We start from the raw sequence: 17,301 nt of genomic DNA, 5'->3' as shown, positions 1-17,301 counted from the left end.
CACTCGGGGCTGTGACTCCTAAGCTGGGTGAGTGGCTCCAACAGATCCCAGGAACAACATCAGAGCTCTCTGTCCAGAAGAGTGCAGTGCTAGGAACAGCTAAGATACTGTGCAGAACCCTCAAACTCCCAGGCCTCTGGTAGAGGACCCGAGGTTGAGGAAGACACATACCACCCATAGGGGTGAGAGGGGATTTTTTTTTTTTTTTATACACACACACACACACACACATATTATATATATATGTGTGTGTGTGTGTGTAAATATATCCAGGCTTATACAATCTGTATTTGATTGTAACCCTCGCCCCTCCACCCTTTGTATGGCCTCTGCATTCTTCGATTGTAAGCATATCGGGTCAGGGAGTCTTTCTAGGTTTTTCACAGCACCTAGCACAACAGAGCCCTGATCATGGCTGGAACCTCTGTGCGCTACTATGCTATAAACGCTAATCAAAGTGTGGGGTTCTGCTAGATAACGCATGCCTCAGGGCAACACCATGGAGGAAAGCAATGCACGCCTCAGGCAAGGAGGTAATAGCACAAAGCTCAGGTACATTGGGAGGAAGGACACTAAAGATCAAGAATAATTTTTTCAGCAGGGTCCAAATGATTTAGGAGCCTAAGTCAAATTTTCAAAAGTGACTTTGGCCCAGGTTCTTAAAGTACTTAGTGATTGCTCCACTCAGCATTGCACTGCCTAACCTCGAGGTGGAATTTTCAGCCCTGAGCTAGGTGCCCAGGCTCCCCATACAATTCCTGGGGAGATTTAGGTGTCTAAGGAAGGGCTTTTCAGAAGTCAGCCACCTGAGTTGGGGCTGCCTAAGCTAGCCAAGAGTAAAATGCCAAGGAGAGCAGGTGGGGAAAAGAGAGAAGTTTAGACCCCTAAGTGGCTGAGCTGGTGTGCCTTGCTGATAGGCCTCCTGCCTCTTGGGATCCCCAGCTGCAAGCCCCCCTCCTGAAGGTAAGTACCTACGCCAAGTCAGCAGCTTAGGTACCCCATACCCTACCAGCTGAAAATATCTCTTGCTTTCTCTCTCTCCTGCTCACACCCAATACCTTTCTCGTGCTTGCCCTGCATTTGCCTGTACCCCCAGCTGCCCCGGCCCTCCTGATGTGGTGGCTGGCAGGTGACAGGTGTTAGGCATGCTCTGTACATGCCGATGGGATCTGACTCTGCTGGCAAGATAGGCATTCTCCTGAGTTTGAGAATCTAGGTATGGGGCCACTGTGGCTTTCGCTTGAGCTAAGGCTCCAAGCAGCTCATTAGCCACTGAGATGGATTCAGCATTTAGGCAAATGTCGACTGGTGGAAACGTAGGTGCCTGGGGACTCAGATGCCTACAGCTTTGGCAGCAGCTTTGAAAATGTCAGTGGCAACTAATCGTGGACTTAGGCACTGAAGTACCTTTAAGGATCTGGGCGTTAGGCTGCCGAGTGTCTGTCACTTTTGCAAATGGGACCTAGTAGGCACTTTTGAAAATTTCATCCAACTGTCTTTAACTGGCTCAGAAGAGCAGGTATCTAGCATAATTCCACCCCTGCTTGGAGCGCAGTCTTGCTTTCATAAAAGGGTTTTAGTTGGCTAACAACATGTAGCCATATGGGTCTGGACCTCTCTGCAGAGCTGGGACCTTCACCAGCATGTCAGATGTCTCCTTTCCCAATGTCCGTTTTCTGAAAGTACTGAATAGAATCCTGATGTGGGAAGAGCAAATTGAGGAGGAGGGGAAATGGGAGTCAGATCTATTAAGCTCTCCAAAGGTGCCTAAAATAAATGCCATTTGCAGAGTGCCTGGTGCAGACATGAAGCTCTTTTTCTGAAACGAGCTATATGTCACTAATGGAAGCATGACACTAGGTTTTCTGGTGCAATGGTCCAATCCACTATGGCAGCAAACTAGATACCAAACTAGACAGCTCAATAATCCACACAGAGTAGGGGAAACTGGACCAGGTAACCTAACAGTCTGTTCCGGTATGCCCAGAGGCAGGAGATTGAACTAGTTAGACCAATAGTCTGATCTGTTATGGCAGGAAGCTGACATACCAGACCAGATGGACCAATGGTGAGGCTCCAGTATATAAATTCTATATTCCTACAATGGTATGTAGTCAGGGTGTGGGTGACACAGACATCAAAGTGTTACTGCCCAGAGCTCCTGCTCTGAAGGGCATGGAGTTTGTCTGTCTGTTTTTAAGCACAGGGGTATTTTAGAGAAAGAAAAATTGTTTTTCATTCTTTTTCTTCATTTGGATGCTTAGAAAAGTGATATTTCTGGCACGGGCTAGAGGCAGAATACTCTATAAATACAAAACCATTAAATCCCATGCAGCAGCAACCTGATCAGGGCTGCCTTTTAATTTCCTGACATGAGCTGGCCACTAACCCAATTACCCAGAATTCCCTGAGGAGTCCTCATCCTTCCCAGGAAGCATCGAGACAGCCCAAGCATATTGCATGGATTCCAGCTGAGCTTTCACTGAAATAAAATATCATTTAGGAAACACATGGTCTGAAAACAAGGATGGGAGCAGGAGGTGGAGGAGGGAGGTTTCTGGAAACACTTTGCTCTACTGAGAGATTCTGAAACTTAAACAGAAAGAGACACCTCAGATTCAGTTACTCTGCTGAAAGTGAGCTCTACTGTTTATCCAGCTTTCTGGGGCTTTGTGCAGGATGAACCCAGGGTTATTAAATGGAAGTGGATTGCGATCACTGATGCCTGCCATCTCCTGTTTAGTTACAGGACCACCATATTCTATTCACATCATGAGAGATGTGGGTTGGCCACAGGTGAGAAGTGAGTTCATTTCTGTTACAAACACTGGGGGGCACCTGCCATTCCATGCAGCTGGTTGGGGTGGGAACACCAAAATGGAGGCTAAATCTGAGTAAAGTGCCATTGTCTACAGGACTTCACAGCTCACAGACTGGGTTCACAGAAAGGTGGTCAGGTTGCAAGGGACGGTTCTTTGGGGTGAGAGATGAGTTCGATTTCCCTATCTGTGAATCTCAGGTCTTCTCATCACTAGAAGTGAACAGTGACCACTCTGCAAATACACTGACATGCAGAGGCTTGGAGAGCAAAAAGATTGAGTTGGTATGAGGTTGGAAGGTGCTTGGACTGAGACCATTCCCATGGCAGTTGGAAACGTGTTGAGAAGGTACACAGTTAATAGAAAGAATAGTTGGGTCAATTCTGTGGTCATTGTTTACTTCCCATTCATATTTTATTTCATTAACTGGCCCCACAATGGTGGTACTCAGGTACTCTGGTGATGAGTGCACCAGAAAGAGATTAGATTAGGCAGATAGGAGTCCAAGAGCTTGTGAGATTTGCAATAGAAAGAATTTGGATGCACTGTGGAATTTTAACATATTTTCTGTCATGTCCTTTGGAAATGCGTGAATGTGACAAGTAGCAAAAGATAGCAAAGGAAAGGCTCATTCTGGAATCTCAAAACCTGGGATTTCTGTACCATGGTAGTTCCAGTTCTTGGGAAAATGGAATCTGTAGAGAGGAAAATAAATCATATCCCATTTCTGCCAAGTCAAAGTGTCTTGTGGAAGTCTCTTATTGTTGATGAGAGTCTCTCTTCTCCTCATGAAGGCCCAGCCTCTTCTTTCCTCTATGAAAAGAATCTTCTTTGCATTTGTTGGTCTCACCACATCCCATCTCACAAAGAAACACAAGTTGCACAGTCATTGGGGGAGTCCTCAGAATCCTGATACTTTCCTGCACCAATAGCATTGCAAGAAGAACACTTCCCTTCCCAGACATCCTAAGTATGGAGAATCTTTACAAGGCAACAGCTCTTACCCTAGGATGGAAGTTCCCATTCCTGCCTTTATTACTCTAGTTCTTATGGGTAAAATGCTGTAAATCTGGGAGACTGAAGTTATTGTCTGCTTTATGCAATAACTGAACACTCCTTTGCTTGAGGGGGAAGTTTCCCTCATACTACACCTGCCAAGTGAGACAGCATACAGGATCCTGCAGTGGCCATGGAGTCACCAGATCAAAAGGGGCATCTGACAAACCTCATCTTTGTACCAAACTGCAATTTCCCAGAGTACCAGGTTTAGTCTGAACAGATTTCATGGAATCATTTTTCCTGAACTAGCATCTTCAGAAACTGCCCCTCCTGAGTAACTTACTCTCAGTCCTTTACAAGCAGTGTTTTTAGCAAATTTGAGGCTGGAGAAATGTGTGTAATTAACATCTGTGGAGAGCACAGTGCCTCTGTTTATCCACAGAATAATGGGTACAGCATGAGCAGTGTTAGTGCTAATCCCCACCCGTGGTCTTCTGGGACCATCTCTAGAGTGAGAGGGGCTCCTGGCTCCATAGCCCAATCAATATCTGGCTTCTTTGCTGAGAATGCCAGTGTAGGAGGCAGCTAGTACCAACCGTAATGGCAGTTTTTACCAGTCCACGAGGAACTGGATGGATGCCACTAGCTTATTTCGAAGACGTGAGCCCAGTCCTTACAGCAAGTGGGGACTCAAAAGGGATGAGTCTCAGCACACTGCTTTCAGGGAGCAGGAGATGGCTAAGTCTTAGCAACATAAAACACATTCTTACTGCTTCACTTGAGAAAGAAAACAGCAAGAATGCAGGATGTGCCCTCCATGGCCGGCCAGCCAGCAAAGCATGGCAGGATTATTAGAGGGCTGTGCATCTTTGGTGACCCCTCCTCTTTCCCCCACCCCACCCATGTGCTTTGTGAGGGGATCTGCACTCCTGACTTCAGAGCATTTTTCCCTTCAGAGTTGCTCTGGCTCCTATTAGATGTGTGAAATGCTGCTGGAGAAATGCAGTGGAGCTAAAAGCAGCATCGAGGGAGCAGGGACTGAAAGGATGGGGCCTTTGGAAGATTAGAGAGTTTCTCTTTCAAAGTGACAAGTGACTGACTGGGCTGAGCCTTGGTAGCCTGCCAGGAGTGTGCCAAGCTGCAATGGGAATAAGAGGCACCAACACAGAACTATGAGCAGTGGCAGCCACCTGCCGTTTACGCGGCTTCACGAACAAGGCAAGGATTCACAAAGGGCTGAATGCCCACACAAGGAGGAAGGAAAGGCTTGTGTCAGAGAACTCCTAGGGCCACTCTGCTCAAAAAGCTGCCTGTGAGCTCACCTAGTGTGGGGCTGGAGGGGGTCTTTGTCGTGCCTTCAATACTTCTGGCAACATCTAGCTCCTCTCCTTCTTTGCTTTGCTCACTTGTCTGTGGTGAGGCTTCCAGTGATCCCATCAAACAGGCCTCCTCCCACTCCCTTTCCCCTCAACAAAGGATTTTCCCAGGGGGAACTTAACATCCAGCTGCTTCTCACTGGCCATACAGCATCCCCCTTCCCAGGTCTCATAGCTGCTCACGCTATTTATGTTTAAACAAAAGATTGGCACCCTCTTCTCCTGTTGGCTCCTTCAGAGAAACTGACACCACAGTCGTTTCCATAGCAATACCCTATGAGGTAACAAACACAGGATTATGACCTCAGTGCAGTATCAGAAAGATGGAGAAGTTGGTCTCGGAGACCTTCTCCAATCAGCTTTCATCTGGAACCAATCCCCCTTTCTCTGAACCCATTTACATGAACATTGTCTGAAATTACATCCCTCTCCTCCACTTTTAGACAAACAAACTGTGAGCATGACTGAAAAACTATTAGAAAAGAAAAACACAACAGCTGACTGAGGGATGAGTAGCAAAGGCTTATTCTCCTCATAGCTGATACGGCACAGACAGGGATTAGAAGAGTCACATCTGCAGCACTCCAGAGATCCACAAATCCATGATCCGAAGGTATCAAAGTATAAGCACTTAGGGCAAGATTGTGCTGTAACCACTGCCTGTGTTGGAGTGGGATAAGGAGGAGCTACGTTCCAGCGATTGAGTGTCTTGAGACAGACAATGCTAGTGGGGGTGCACAGTCCTGAACATCCCCCCTCTTTTGCAAGAGCGGCAAATGCTCTCCCTTTACAGGCCCAGTTCCACTGTCCTGTGTGTGGGGTACACAGGAATCTGTACCAGTTTGCTCTAGATTCCCCAGTCTTTGCACAGTAGGAACACATGGACCAGGATTGTGCCTGGCCGTGCACAGGGGTGCAGGATGGAGATGGTGAATGGTTCTCAACCACTGTCCCCTGATGTCATTCAGGTAGGGACACCGAACAGTACAGCACAAGTAGCACAGATTTCCCAGGTTACATGCCTTTCTCTAGAGGCACCAGCTCTGACAGTTAGGTAGAATTTTAGGTCCACACAGTCTTGGCTTCTCTACTGAGACTGCCAAGATGGGGGCCAAATAGTCCTAACTGAGGTAAGCTCTAGATGGAAAGAGTGAGGTTCACAGGCAAGAAAGCTGTAAAAAGCAAATGCTTTAGGTACAGGAGCCAGATGTGCTCTGGATAGAGAGCTTTCTGCACCATGTTCTGCCCAGGTTGTATTCTCCCTAGCAAGTCTCCCATGATCTGCCGCATCACACTGGGAGAACTTGAGATGTCAACGCTCCGGTGTCTGTGCAACTCCCTGGTTGCAACCCATTGATCAGGGCTCTCTTAAAGGAAGTGGCCTGGGGATAGCTGAGAAACCTATTGATCTCTCACTCAACTCCCTTCCTGCCTGTTTCTCATTCACCTTCTGCCATAACAAACCTGCACTGCTGTGTTCATCCCAGGGATAGTCTTGCTGGGTCTTAAAGGGGCACAGTCATATCAATGCATCCAACTGGATCATTCCATCCTCACCTGACGCAGGGGGGAGCATGTGTATTCCTGCGCATGCCCACACATGCCAACTGCAGTCTGAGCCTGCTCCCATGGAAATCATGCCATGGATCCCAACAGGAGCAGGCTCAGAGTTATTACCAGCTTTCTTCATGTCACTTCTACATATTGTCCCCAGACATCCCCTCTGGTTTAACCCAAGTGCTGAGCAGGCAGGAAGGTATAAATATGTAATACAATTAATTAAAAATAATACTTTCCCCCTCTATAGTACCTGCTGCTCAAAGATCTCAAAGCACCTGAAGTAAGTATTAACCAATGCAGACTCCCAACCCAGTGTCTTTACACTGAACCAAATAACTGGCACAAGGCCATCAGAGAATAGAACCAGGGTCCTGACTATCGGCTGTCTCTAGTACCTACTGCATTTCCTGGCAGCTGAGGGGGAGAAATGTGTTAACAGTCTTTTGAAAGGGGTAAACACCAAGAAGAGAGAGGGGAGTTACTTAGTGTGATATAAGGGAGTGGGGAGAACTAGGAATAATTAGATGAAATCATTAAAATGAAGGAAACTTAGCTTGGGTATCTAGATACACTTCTTCACAGTGAGCTCTTCAAGAAATCAGAGCAATCTCTCCAGGGAAACCCTGCCACTTGGGACCTGAAAAACTAGACCAGACAAAGCACTCGAAAATGTACAGAAGGAAACAGTCCTCCTGCACTGGCTGGGAGATGGAGTGGATGATCTAATAGAATTACGGAAATCAGAGATGGGAAAGACCAATGAACCTTTTATAATCTAAATCCTCTGTCAATTCTGCATTTTTGAGCAGAAAGTCAAACAATTATGGATTTCCTCTTTCCAGAAACTCCTGACTCTGTGGAGACCACATACCATAAAACCATTTTTCTCCCTTTTTGGATTTTGCTTTTAAAAATGTGTATTGATTGAATTCTATATAATAATACATTGTATTTTCACAGGACTTTACATAAGTTAACTAATCCATCCACAGAATCCCCCTGCAAACCAGGTCAGTATGATCCTTATTTTACAGATGGGGAAACTGAAGAACTGAGTGGAAAAGCATGCCTTAACTCTCCCAGCAAGTCTGTGTCAAAACCAGGAGCAGAAACCAGGAATCCTGGATACCAGATCTGTTTTCTGATCACTCAGTCTCCTCCTCCCTGGTATAGATTATTATATGCACATATATTATATTACTGTTGAGCTACCTTTATATTACGTATCTAAAATATTACAGGTCCAGTCATAGATCCACTGACATCTGTGGCAAAACTCCCATTGATTTTAATGATGCAGTGCCAGTCCCTATAAGAACAACTGTAAGGAACTCTGCCACTAAAGTTGTTTGGTATTATAAGACATGACAGCAAGTAAGTGTCAATAACATGAAATAGCACAAGAGGATACTTCATTCTCTGCAATACTAAGTGCAGAGGACCAGGTATCAAGGGGGTCAACCCCTACCCCAAAAGTAGGTGCATCCCTCTTAGAAACAAACTGATGTATCCTTCAGACTCCATCCTCTTCTAAGGCAAGGCCATGGAGGGTCAGACAGTACACTGGTCACACCCTCACAAAGTCAGTCACTGGAGAGCTATGGTAGGAAAACATCTAGCCCCAGACATTACACATCCATCAAAGAACAGGCAAGGGTTTAAAATCTAATCTACATTCCTAACAGCACTGGCTGCCATCAGCCTGCCTCCCAAGAGATGAGCAGCAGCACCCCACAGGAAAGCAACACACCCTCCTGGCAAGAGCTTACAATTCATCACTGGCTCATAAGATGGCATGGCTGAAAGTGAGCAGTGTGAAGTGCTGGCATCCTTGGCTCAAGAGTGCTGGACCTGCACAGACAACTGCCAGCTGCTGTTCACTGGGGTTAGGCTGAAGCCGCTGTGCTTTCCCAGGTACAGCAATGCAGAGAGTTATAAGCAGTGCATCTCCTCCCCTCCTCTCCCAGAGGGAACTTGGGGAAATGAAGCTTTAAAGTCAATCCATAAGAATGTGTTTAATTGCCACTGAATTCCCAGTGGCTCACCTTGAACAGACAAGGATGAGGGGAAAGAGCACCACAAGAAAGGAGCCGAGTGCTGCTCAGAGAACACTGCGCAGATCAATAGGCTGAGAGAGGAGAGACAGGCTGAGCATGTGGGGCAGAGGGACCCACCTGTTAAGGGACAAAGGTTTCTTCCCCACCACTTTCTTAAAGCATCCCCTCAGGATGGAATAGCTGTCAGAGCCTACCTGCACTCTGTGACAAGTCTTCATGCCAACTGCACCCTCCCACAATCAACCCAACCTGTTCATTATTAACAGCAATAATTCTCTCTTCCCTCCAGTTGTACAGATACTAGTACAGTTAGTCAGCTGAGTCACCGGGGAAGGGAGGGATATGCCCCCATCTGGGGTTCCTTTAGAAGGGGAACGTACGCTATCATGGGTCAGGTTCTCACGGATTGTCAGATTTGCAGCTCCAGACAAAATATAACATAAGGACCCTGCCCCTTTAGAGACCGAGGCCTGGTCTAAATTTTGTGTGGGGGTGTGTGTGCGCGTCTAAGTTACGCAACTTCAGCTACATGAATAACATAGCTGAAGTTGATGTACTTAGATCTACTTACCATGGTGTCTTCACTGTGGCGCTCCCTTGTCAACTCCGCCTGCGCCTCTCACTCTGGTGGAGTACCAGAGTGAACAGGAGAGCGCTCGGTGGTCCATTTATTGTGTCTTCACTAGACACGATATATCGACCCCCACTGGATCGATCGCTCCTGAGGTAAGTGTAGACATGCCCTGAAACAAGCCCTCAAAGAACCACATCTTCCCACTTAGCAGAAACAGATCGTTGTCCTTCCTGAGTTCTTTGTAATGGCTGCACCTTGGGAAAGCCAGGGAGGCCCCTGTGCAGTCAGTCTGGAAGCTGCTACGAGGCCTGGCCCAGCTCAGAGGCAGTGAGAGGTCCCGAGTCCCTGGTACCCGCTCTCTTACCTTCTTTCAGCATCCCCACTTTGAGGCATTTCATGAAGCGACAGGCCTGACAGGACTTGCGCCTCCGTTTCGTGATCTCACACTCATTGGTGGCTGGGCAGCTATATTCAATATTCCCTGCAATCAAACACAGAGACGGTCACTCAAGAGGCCTTGTTCCCTCTAACAGCAGGATTCACTATCATGGCCAGAGTACAGTACCTCCTGCCTGCATTGGGTAATACCCATTATGCCCTCTGCACCACCCACATGCGTGCTGGCCATTCATTCATTCACACACTAGGGGACTGTGACTGGTTGATGACAACTCCCATCTGTGAAAATGTTTGGGGTAACCACACAGGCTGGGCTCCTTTGTTAGAAAAGCAAAATGAAAACATTAAATAAAAAGCCATACTTGCAGGTGGAATTAAGAGTAGAAGCCCAGCTGGGGGGTGCTGGGCCTGCAGCCATGTAGCGTCTCTGAAATGCACAGCTTACGAGTCTAATCAACGCACCTGGCATTATGATTGGCACATATCCCTTACTATTATAACCGTGTCCCCAGGAGCCCAACCCATGGGGAGTGTTCCATTTGCTGCCCTAGTCTCAGCCTTTTCTGTAATCATAGAATATCAGGGTTGGAAGGGACCTCAGGAGCTCATCTAGTCCAACCCCCTGCTCAATTGTGATGATTGTGTTTCCCTTGGGGCTTTGGGACTCTTACTGATCTTTCCCACCTTTTGTTTCTGGGGAGCAGGGAGCTGGAGAAGGGACTTTTTTTTTTCCCCACTGTCTCACACACTCTGACTCTAAGGGCTTATGATCTGGCACATTACAATGGGATAGCAGGGGCAGGGAAGTGCTCGGTCTGAAGTAGGTCATTCCTGTGGAATACCCCGGGTTTGGTTAAGGGAAGGATAATGCAAACCTTTCTGATTTCACTTGATGTGCCACTGATGCCCTCTGATCTTGTCTTTGAATTTATTTAGAGTTCAAATGAACCCCAAACACAAAAGTCAAATTCATCCAAAAATACTGATCTTTTTTCCTGGTTTTGGTTAAAATCACAAGGAGAAACATTTCCAGTGGTTTCCCATGGAAACTATAAACTGAATGCAGATCTCCTGAAACTTGGCCGCTGGGCTTGGCAAAAGGTACATGGCTCTCAGCAAACCTGGCCAGAGTGTCTGGTTTCTTAATGAAAACAAAACCTGGTTGTGTTATAAACAGGAACCTCTCCTGAGGACTCTGCTCCAAAGACGGATGGAGGCTTCCTACTCCATTTAAGGGATATTGACCCCATCAGTTCCTACCTCTAGCCCCTGAGCTCAGCACACAGAGCCCCCATGTTTTCAGGTGCACCTCTCACTGTCTTCTTTTAGGTCACCTCCCCCTCCAGCTGCCAGGGTCTGGTTCACCACTTGCAAGGCTCAAGGGCAAAGAAAACATCCCAAATTTATTTCTGGCCACATGGCACACTATCATGAAGCAAGAACACAACCTCAGATTTGGGTACAATGACCTGACATGAGGATGTCAGTGTCGTAATGCCAAGTCACAGCATCGCGGAACAATTTTTTTAACCCTACTGTTAAGGACAGTAACAAACGGGCTGTCTCACCTCCTGCCAAACATTTTTCAGAAGATACTACTGGACAGGATTGTTCAGTATAAGGGCTGAAAGAGGGGGTTAGAAATCTAAGCTTGATAGTGATACATCAACAGCAATAATGTATTTAAGAAAGGCAGGCAGCTTTGCATCAGGACTCCCAGGGTTCTATACTCAGTTTTGTAGGGGAAGTTCATTCTGGTGGGCTAGAGTGGAAATTGAGATTTAGGACTCCTGGGTTCTATTGGTAGCCCTGGGAAGAAGTACTCATTTAGTGTTAGAGCAGAGGGGAGAGGGAGTCAGGACTCCTGGATTCTATAACCACATCAGAGAGGGAGAGTTTGATTTAGTGGGGTTGGAGCAGAAGTGTGGGAGTTAAGACTCCTGGGTTCTGTTTCTGGTTTTGCAGTGGACTTGTATGATCTTCGACAAATCCCTTCACTTCTGTATAACGGGGATGCTCCACTACCCACCTATTGCATGGGGCAGGGTGAGGGGTGAAGTTTAGTTAAATCAACCCCATGTAAAGCCCACTGAATATCTCCGTTGAAGAGGGCTAAAAATGGGCAGAGAAGGGAAATTCAAACTGAAGGATTCACCAGCTGTTTATCTCACAATATTATGTGGGAGAATTTTAGCCTCACATTGGTGACATGGGGCCAGGAGCATTTTAAGCCCCAAAGGCACAAAGACTTGATGTCTGCATGCAGTATGTAGAGCTTTCACCTTCAGATTCTTGTCTTATAAGCCCTGCACCCTGACAGTGATCTCCAGCATCTCCAGAGTTAAATTCTCAGCCAAGACCCATCTACGTGCTCACAGCACTGCCATCACACAGTTGGATCCGAGACACAGACGCTGCTCAGAAGCAGAGAGAGCTGCACAAGCCACTTCCATTCAGTCTATACCTCAGCATTGTACAGCACCTGAATTTCAATAGCCAGCTAAGTATCAAATCTCTGAAAGCTGGAAATTGAGATTCAGGCTTGGTCCCAGGTAATAAATGAACTCCCACTTCTTTTCCTGTACATTCAGTAAGTCACAGACCGGAGAGTGCAGAGTCCCTGTCCTCAGGGCTGCACAGCCACTGCGTCCCACATGTGAGGAGATGGATCAGTAACACCACAAAGGAGAAGAACATGGCAGATTCATAGAATCATAGAATATCAGGGTTGGAAGGGACCTTAGGAGGTTATCTAGCCCCACCCCCTGCTCAAAGCAGGACTAATCCCCATTCTTTCAGGGAGTTTCCTGTCTTCCTGTTTCCAAGTCTCTCTTTCACAAGCAAAACCCCAGCCCTCCCAAATGAGGCCACACCTCCTGCTAAGAGGCCCACAGCACCATAGTGTTATGGGATTTCAGCAGTCACCTCATGAGGCAGCAACACTGCACTATGCTGCTATGATGTCTGTGCGTCCTTACATCAAAACTTTGCATCAGTGGATGGCCAGGGCTCATCACATTGCAGCTCAAGGTCATCACAGATAGATTAAGGCAAAGGTTCCACTGCTTCACATCACCCCCAATTTGAGGAGCCAATTGTCATATAAGAAACTGGGACCATTCCATGAAGATATTCCGAGAAAGCTCTGACACTGTCAGACAGTCTGTACTAGTCTGTAAATGTACAGTCGGTATGCAAGAGCCAGTGGCTCCCCACAGTCAGTACGACAGCCACCGCAGAGCGAAAGGAGGGTGCTCATCTCTCGGACCGACCCTTCAGGATGGGAAGGCCATAATCTCTTGCATGGCAGATCCTTCATTTCCTGGCTTCTCTTTTAATTCTATCCATGCTTCTGTGCCCTTTTCTTCCCTGCCGCACATCTTGCGTCGTCATTTACCCCAGTGCAAAGTATTAAGCCAGGACAGCATTTTATATCCACTTTGTACAGGTGCAAGCATGCAAGCCAGTGGAGAATCAGACTCATGCCAGTTCACCCCAGTGTAAAACTCCATTTACTTCTGTGGAATTACACCAGATGTCACTTGGCCCAAATGTGTTCTCTGCTGTAAACAGGACAAAGTGCAGGGAAGATTCCTTTGCCTAAAATGGCTCTTCATTTTGAGGGGAAGTGAGGAGGACACCACAGAGGAGAGAAAGACGCAGTCAGTGTTAGCCAAGCAAAACTCATCCAAGAAAAGCTACTGTCTTCAAAACTTTAGCGAAGTTCTTAGACTTTTTTTTTTTTCCTCTCAATTTCTTTTATGGGTCCTGCGGCCGGCTGCCAGCACAGCTGAGCTGCTCACACTGGCTTGTAATTTCTGTAAGTGCCCTGTGATAAAGTGATGAGATTAACTCATCGGAATTCCGGCAGCCTCCCGCTGGCTGGCGGTCACGCTGCCAGCTCAGTCACCACAGACTGGGTGCCCTGGGGAAGAAAGGCTAAAAGAACTCAACTCTCTGTGACAGCCAGCAGAGGAGGCTGTGCGTGTCAATGAGCAGCTGCAGGGGTGCGTATTTGTTCCTGCATGTCAGTCTGTATCTGCATGTGTTTGAATTTGTGGTGAGTGTGTGCACCCTGTGTGTGTTTAATATTATACGAGCCAGAAGGGAAGAGCAGAAGATCGGTTAACCTAAGCTCCCAAGAAACTGTGTTCTGAACAGTCTCTCATTACAGGGGCTTTCCTCTCTTTAGAACAGTACTTAGCTCTGATCCAAACAGACTTGCACATTATTTACATCAGAAATTACTTATGAAACTAAAAGGCAGGAGACATAGTGTTGTTTAGTGATTAGAGCAGGACTCTTTGGTTCAGTTCCTGGCTCTGCCATAGACTCGCTAGGGTGGCAGATGCCACTCCTCGGTCCCCTAATGCATGGGAAGTGGGAAGCAGGATTTCCCATCAGGTTTGGTCTCACGTCCATTTCGGATCACATTTGTTCTTCCTTTATTCCATTTCTCATAACATTAGAGAAGTTTCCTCTCATTTTCTTTCTTTAATCAGAAATAGGTTCAAAATGGCCTAAATATAAGAAATTACTTAAGCAGAAAAATTATTTTGTTCAATCAAAGAGCAAGATGTCATATGCAGAATACTGCATCTACACTTTCGCAGTTCTGCATGATCAGGACTGTACAAAGCCATACAGGCTACACTCCCAGATTTCCCAAAATTTGGACAGTTCAGTGGGAAGAAAACTGGACTATTCAACAAGTAGCTAAGTCAGATGACACTGTCATTCCAGTTTCCATCAGTGTTTTACTTAGTTACTTTTTATCTCAGGTTCCAGTTTGGTTCCTGAACTTGTTCACTTGCATCATAGAATATCAGGGTTGGAAGGGACCTCAGGAGGTCATCAAGTCCAACCCCCTGCTCAAAGCAGTACCAATCAAGGTTGTCCACCACAAAAAAAACCTGGAAATGATACAGCAGCACTCTGTACCAGTAAAGCTCTCACTAGCAGTGAGCTCTTCGCAGTAACTCACTCAGATTTACATTAATGCTGATACTATGTGTAAGCAGGGCTGCCCGGGGGGGAGAGGGGGGGAGGGGAATGGGGCAATTTGCCCCAGGCCCAGGGCCTCACAGGGGCCCCCACGAGAATATAATATTCTATAGTTTTGCAACTTTTTTTTTTATGGAAGGGGCCTCCGAAATTGCTTTGCCCCAGGCCCCCTGAATCCTCTGGGCGGCCCTGTGTGTAAGTGACAGTGTGCAGAGTTGATTCCACGTTAACCCACTGCTTTTACACACACATCATTTACAGATACATTCCTTGTTTGGATTGAAACCTTATATTCTGCTCCCAGCCCAAGTGCAAATATTTTGTGAAAATATGAGGGAAATCCCTTCAGCCCTATTCAAGTGAGGTGAGTGTGTGTGTGTCTGGGGGGAATATACGCTGTGACTATGATTTTCAAAAATTGGAGCCTGAAATTAGGCTCCAAAATTCATATTTTTGTAACTTCTTTTTCAAAACTGGTGAGCACCTTACAACTCCCAGCTGCCATTTATTTAGGTGTCTAAATATGGATTCAGGAGCCTAACGTTAGTCTATTTTTGAAAATTTTAACAAGTACCAAAGTGTGCGTTGGTGTAACCTTTCAGACAATGAGATTTTGAGAAAGCAGATTCTGTGCAATTGCACTTTGGTTAACCAAGAATTTCATTTAACCAGGTCTCATGGCAGGGAAGGGTGAGATTCTAAACACTTATAAGGCATGATACCATCAGGGGCGTCTGCTGACAGTAGCCACAAATGCCAAGCTTGAGTCACCAGCAGGTCTCCGCTTTGTTTATATTGTAATGCTATCACAGGATTTTAACAAGAAAAATATATTTTTACTAAAGTCCCAGAAAAGATATGCTTCTGCATGAACTAATCTGCATGATTCTGCTCCTCAGAGAAAAAGGAAAACCAGGGATATGTCTGAGAAGCTGTCTGATTTCAAGGCATCTTCTCATTATGTGTGGAGGGACTGTGACATCAGATATAACTTAGCCAATCACTACATAGCTGACATTAGTTCATGCAATTTTATTGGTTGTAATGTAAAAGTTGTTCTGAGCTTTCAAAAAAATCCTATTTCTCAGATGTGACCTTGCAGCTGAGAAAGAACATATAAATCTCTGGAGATAAGTTTACAAACGGGCTAGTAGGTGCATACGCATGCACGCCACTGCTCTCTACGGGATGGAAGCAGAACTGCTCAATTGTGTGTCTTAAGCCCTATACTGCCAACTGCTAGGGGGAAATTTCCTTTAGCTCAAACACTAGTGGCTTGGATATTTGGAACAAGAGGATCTGGATTCTATCCTTGCTGCTGCTATGAAATTCCCAGGGGCCCCTCTGAGCAGAAAAGCAACAACCACAGAGACCTAGAAGTCCATGGATTTGTTACAAGCACTTTGTTACCACCCCCGTGAGGTGGGTGATTAGCATTATCCACATCTGAATCCTTAAATGGTATAAACTCCAGCTATTCCTCCCCTCCCCCAGAAACTGCATGTCCTGCTATGTCCTGCCATAGCAGCTACATTCAGCTATTTGTCCTGAGGGTGATCTTTATAGGATCCAGGGCATTCATAGGAGTGGGCTGTCCACTCTGGAATTTACTCTCAGAGATATGGCTGATCCAGAACCTGGCCAGGTAAAATATGATGTAAAATGTTTTTCTTTGTCTGTGTCTTCACTAGCTGTAGGTTCTGGTATCTCTTATCATTTAGTACACTGGCTAGATTTGGGAGTCGGAGACCCAGAGTACAGTACAAGCTGATTTTGTGGGGAGGGGAATACAACAACTGACATTTATTTTATTGCCTACTCAGAGGCCTAATTTTTTTAATGACTGAAAAATAAAATGAAATAGATCAAAATACTAGCCCAAACTAATGAATTAATAATGGCTAGATCAGAGCAAAATTTGGAATTTCCATCATGAGAGAAATTCAGACATTTCAACATTTGTCTGAAATCAGGATGAATAAGTCAACATTTTTGCAGAATGGAAATTCTGAAAAATTCCAGTTGTGAAATATCAAAACAAAATGTTTCCAAATTCACAACATCAAAATGTCTCATTTCAGTTTATTGAACTCACCCAAAAGACTTTGAATCTGATCAATAATAATCTGCATATTCAGACACTGACACACTGCCTCATGCAAGCTGTACTCTGGGAGTCTAATGCCTCCATTCTCCCCTTACGTGCCAGGTTATGTGGCTGCACTACATCTCCCACAGTGCACCCACAGTCATGTTACTCCCATGATGCACCGCACGCTAAGCCAGAGGGAAATCTGCATTGTATTATCGGACATGTAGAGCCCAACTCGCACGAGAGGATGGGGACCTGAACTTCCCAATCAGTATATGGCAATATACTGATTGGGAAATTCAGTTTAATATTTTGTTACCTCAAATGAAAGATCTCATTTAGATTTTCCCCAGTGGGAAAAAAAAAAAAAAATTTCCAGAAAAAACAAAATTTTCCCACAATTTTGTTTTTGGTGGAATGT

General features: G+C 45.9%; 1 protein-coding gene across 2 annotated transcripts in view; it reads right to left on the bottom strand.

Annotated features, from left to right (window-relative positions):
* The window catches only part of ESRRB (estrogen related receptor beta), a 175,715-nt gene that overhangs the window by 39,435 nt on the left and 118,979 nt on the right, over positions 1-17,301 (bottom strand). For both annotated transcript variants that reach the window (XM_032802045.2, XM_075065579.1), the window contains exon 3: positions 9,750-9,866. In XM_032802045.2, the coding sequence (XP_032657936.1) occupies positions 9,750-9,866 (117 nt within the window). The remainder of the gene's footprint in view (positions 1-9,749; positions 9,867-17,301) is intronic.

The sequence above is a fragment of the Chelonoidis abingdonii genome, chromosome 4, assembly GCF_003597395.2.
Source record: "Chelonoidis abingdonii isolate Lonesome George chromosome 4, CheloAbing_2.0, whole genome shotgun sequence".
NCBI lineage: Eukaryota > Metazoa > Chordata > Testudines > Testudinidae > Chelonoidis > Chelonoidis abingdonii.
Note: the sequence above shows the minus strand (reverse complement) of the source record. Positions and strands in the feature narration are given on the sequence as shown.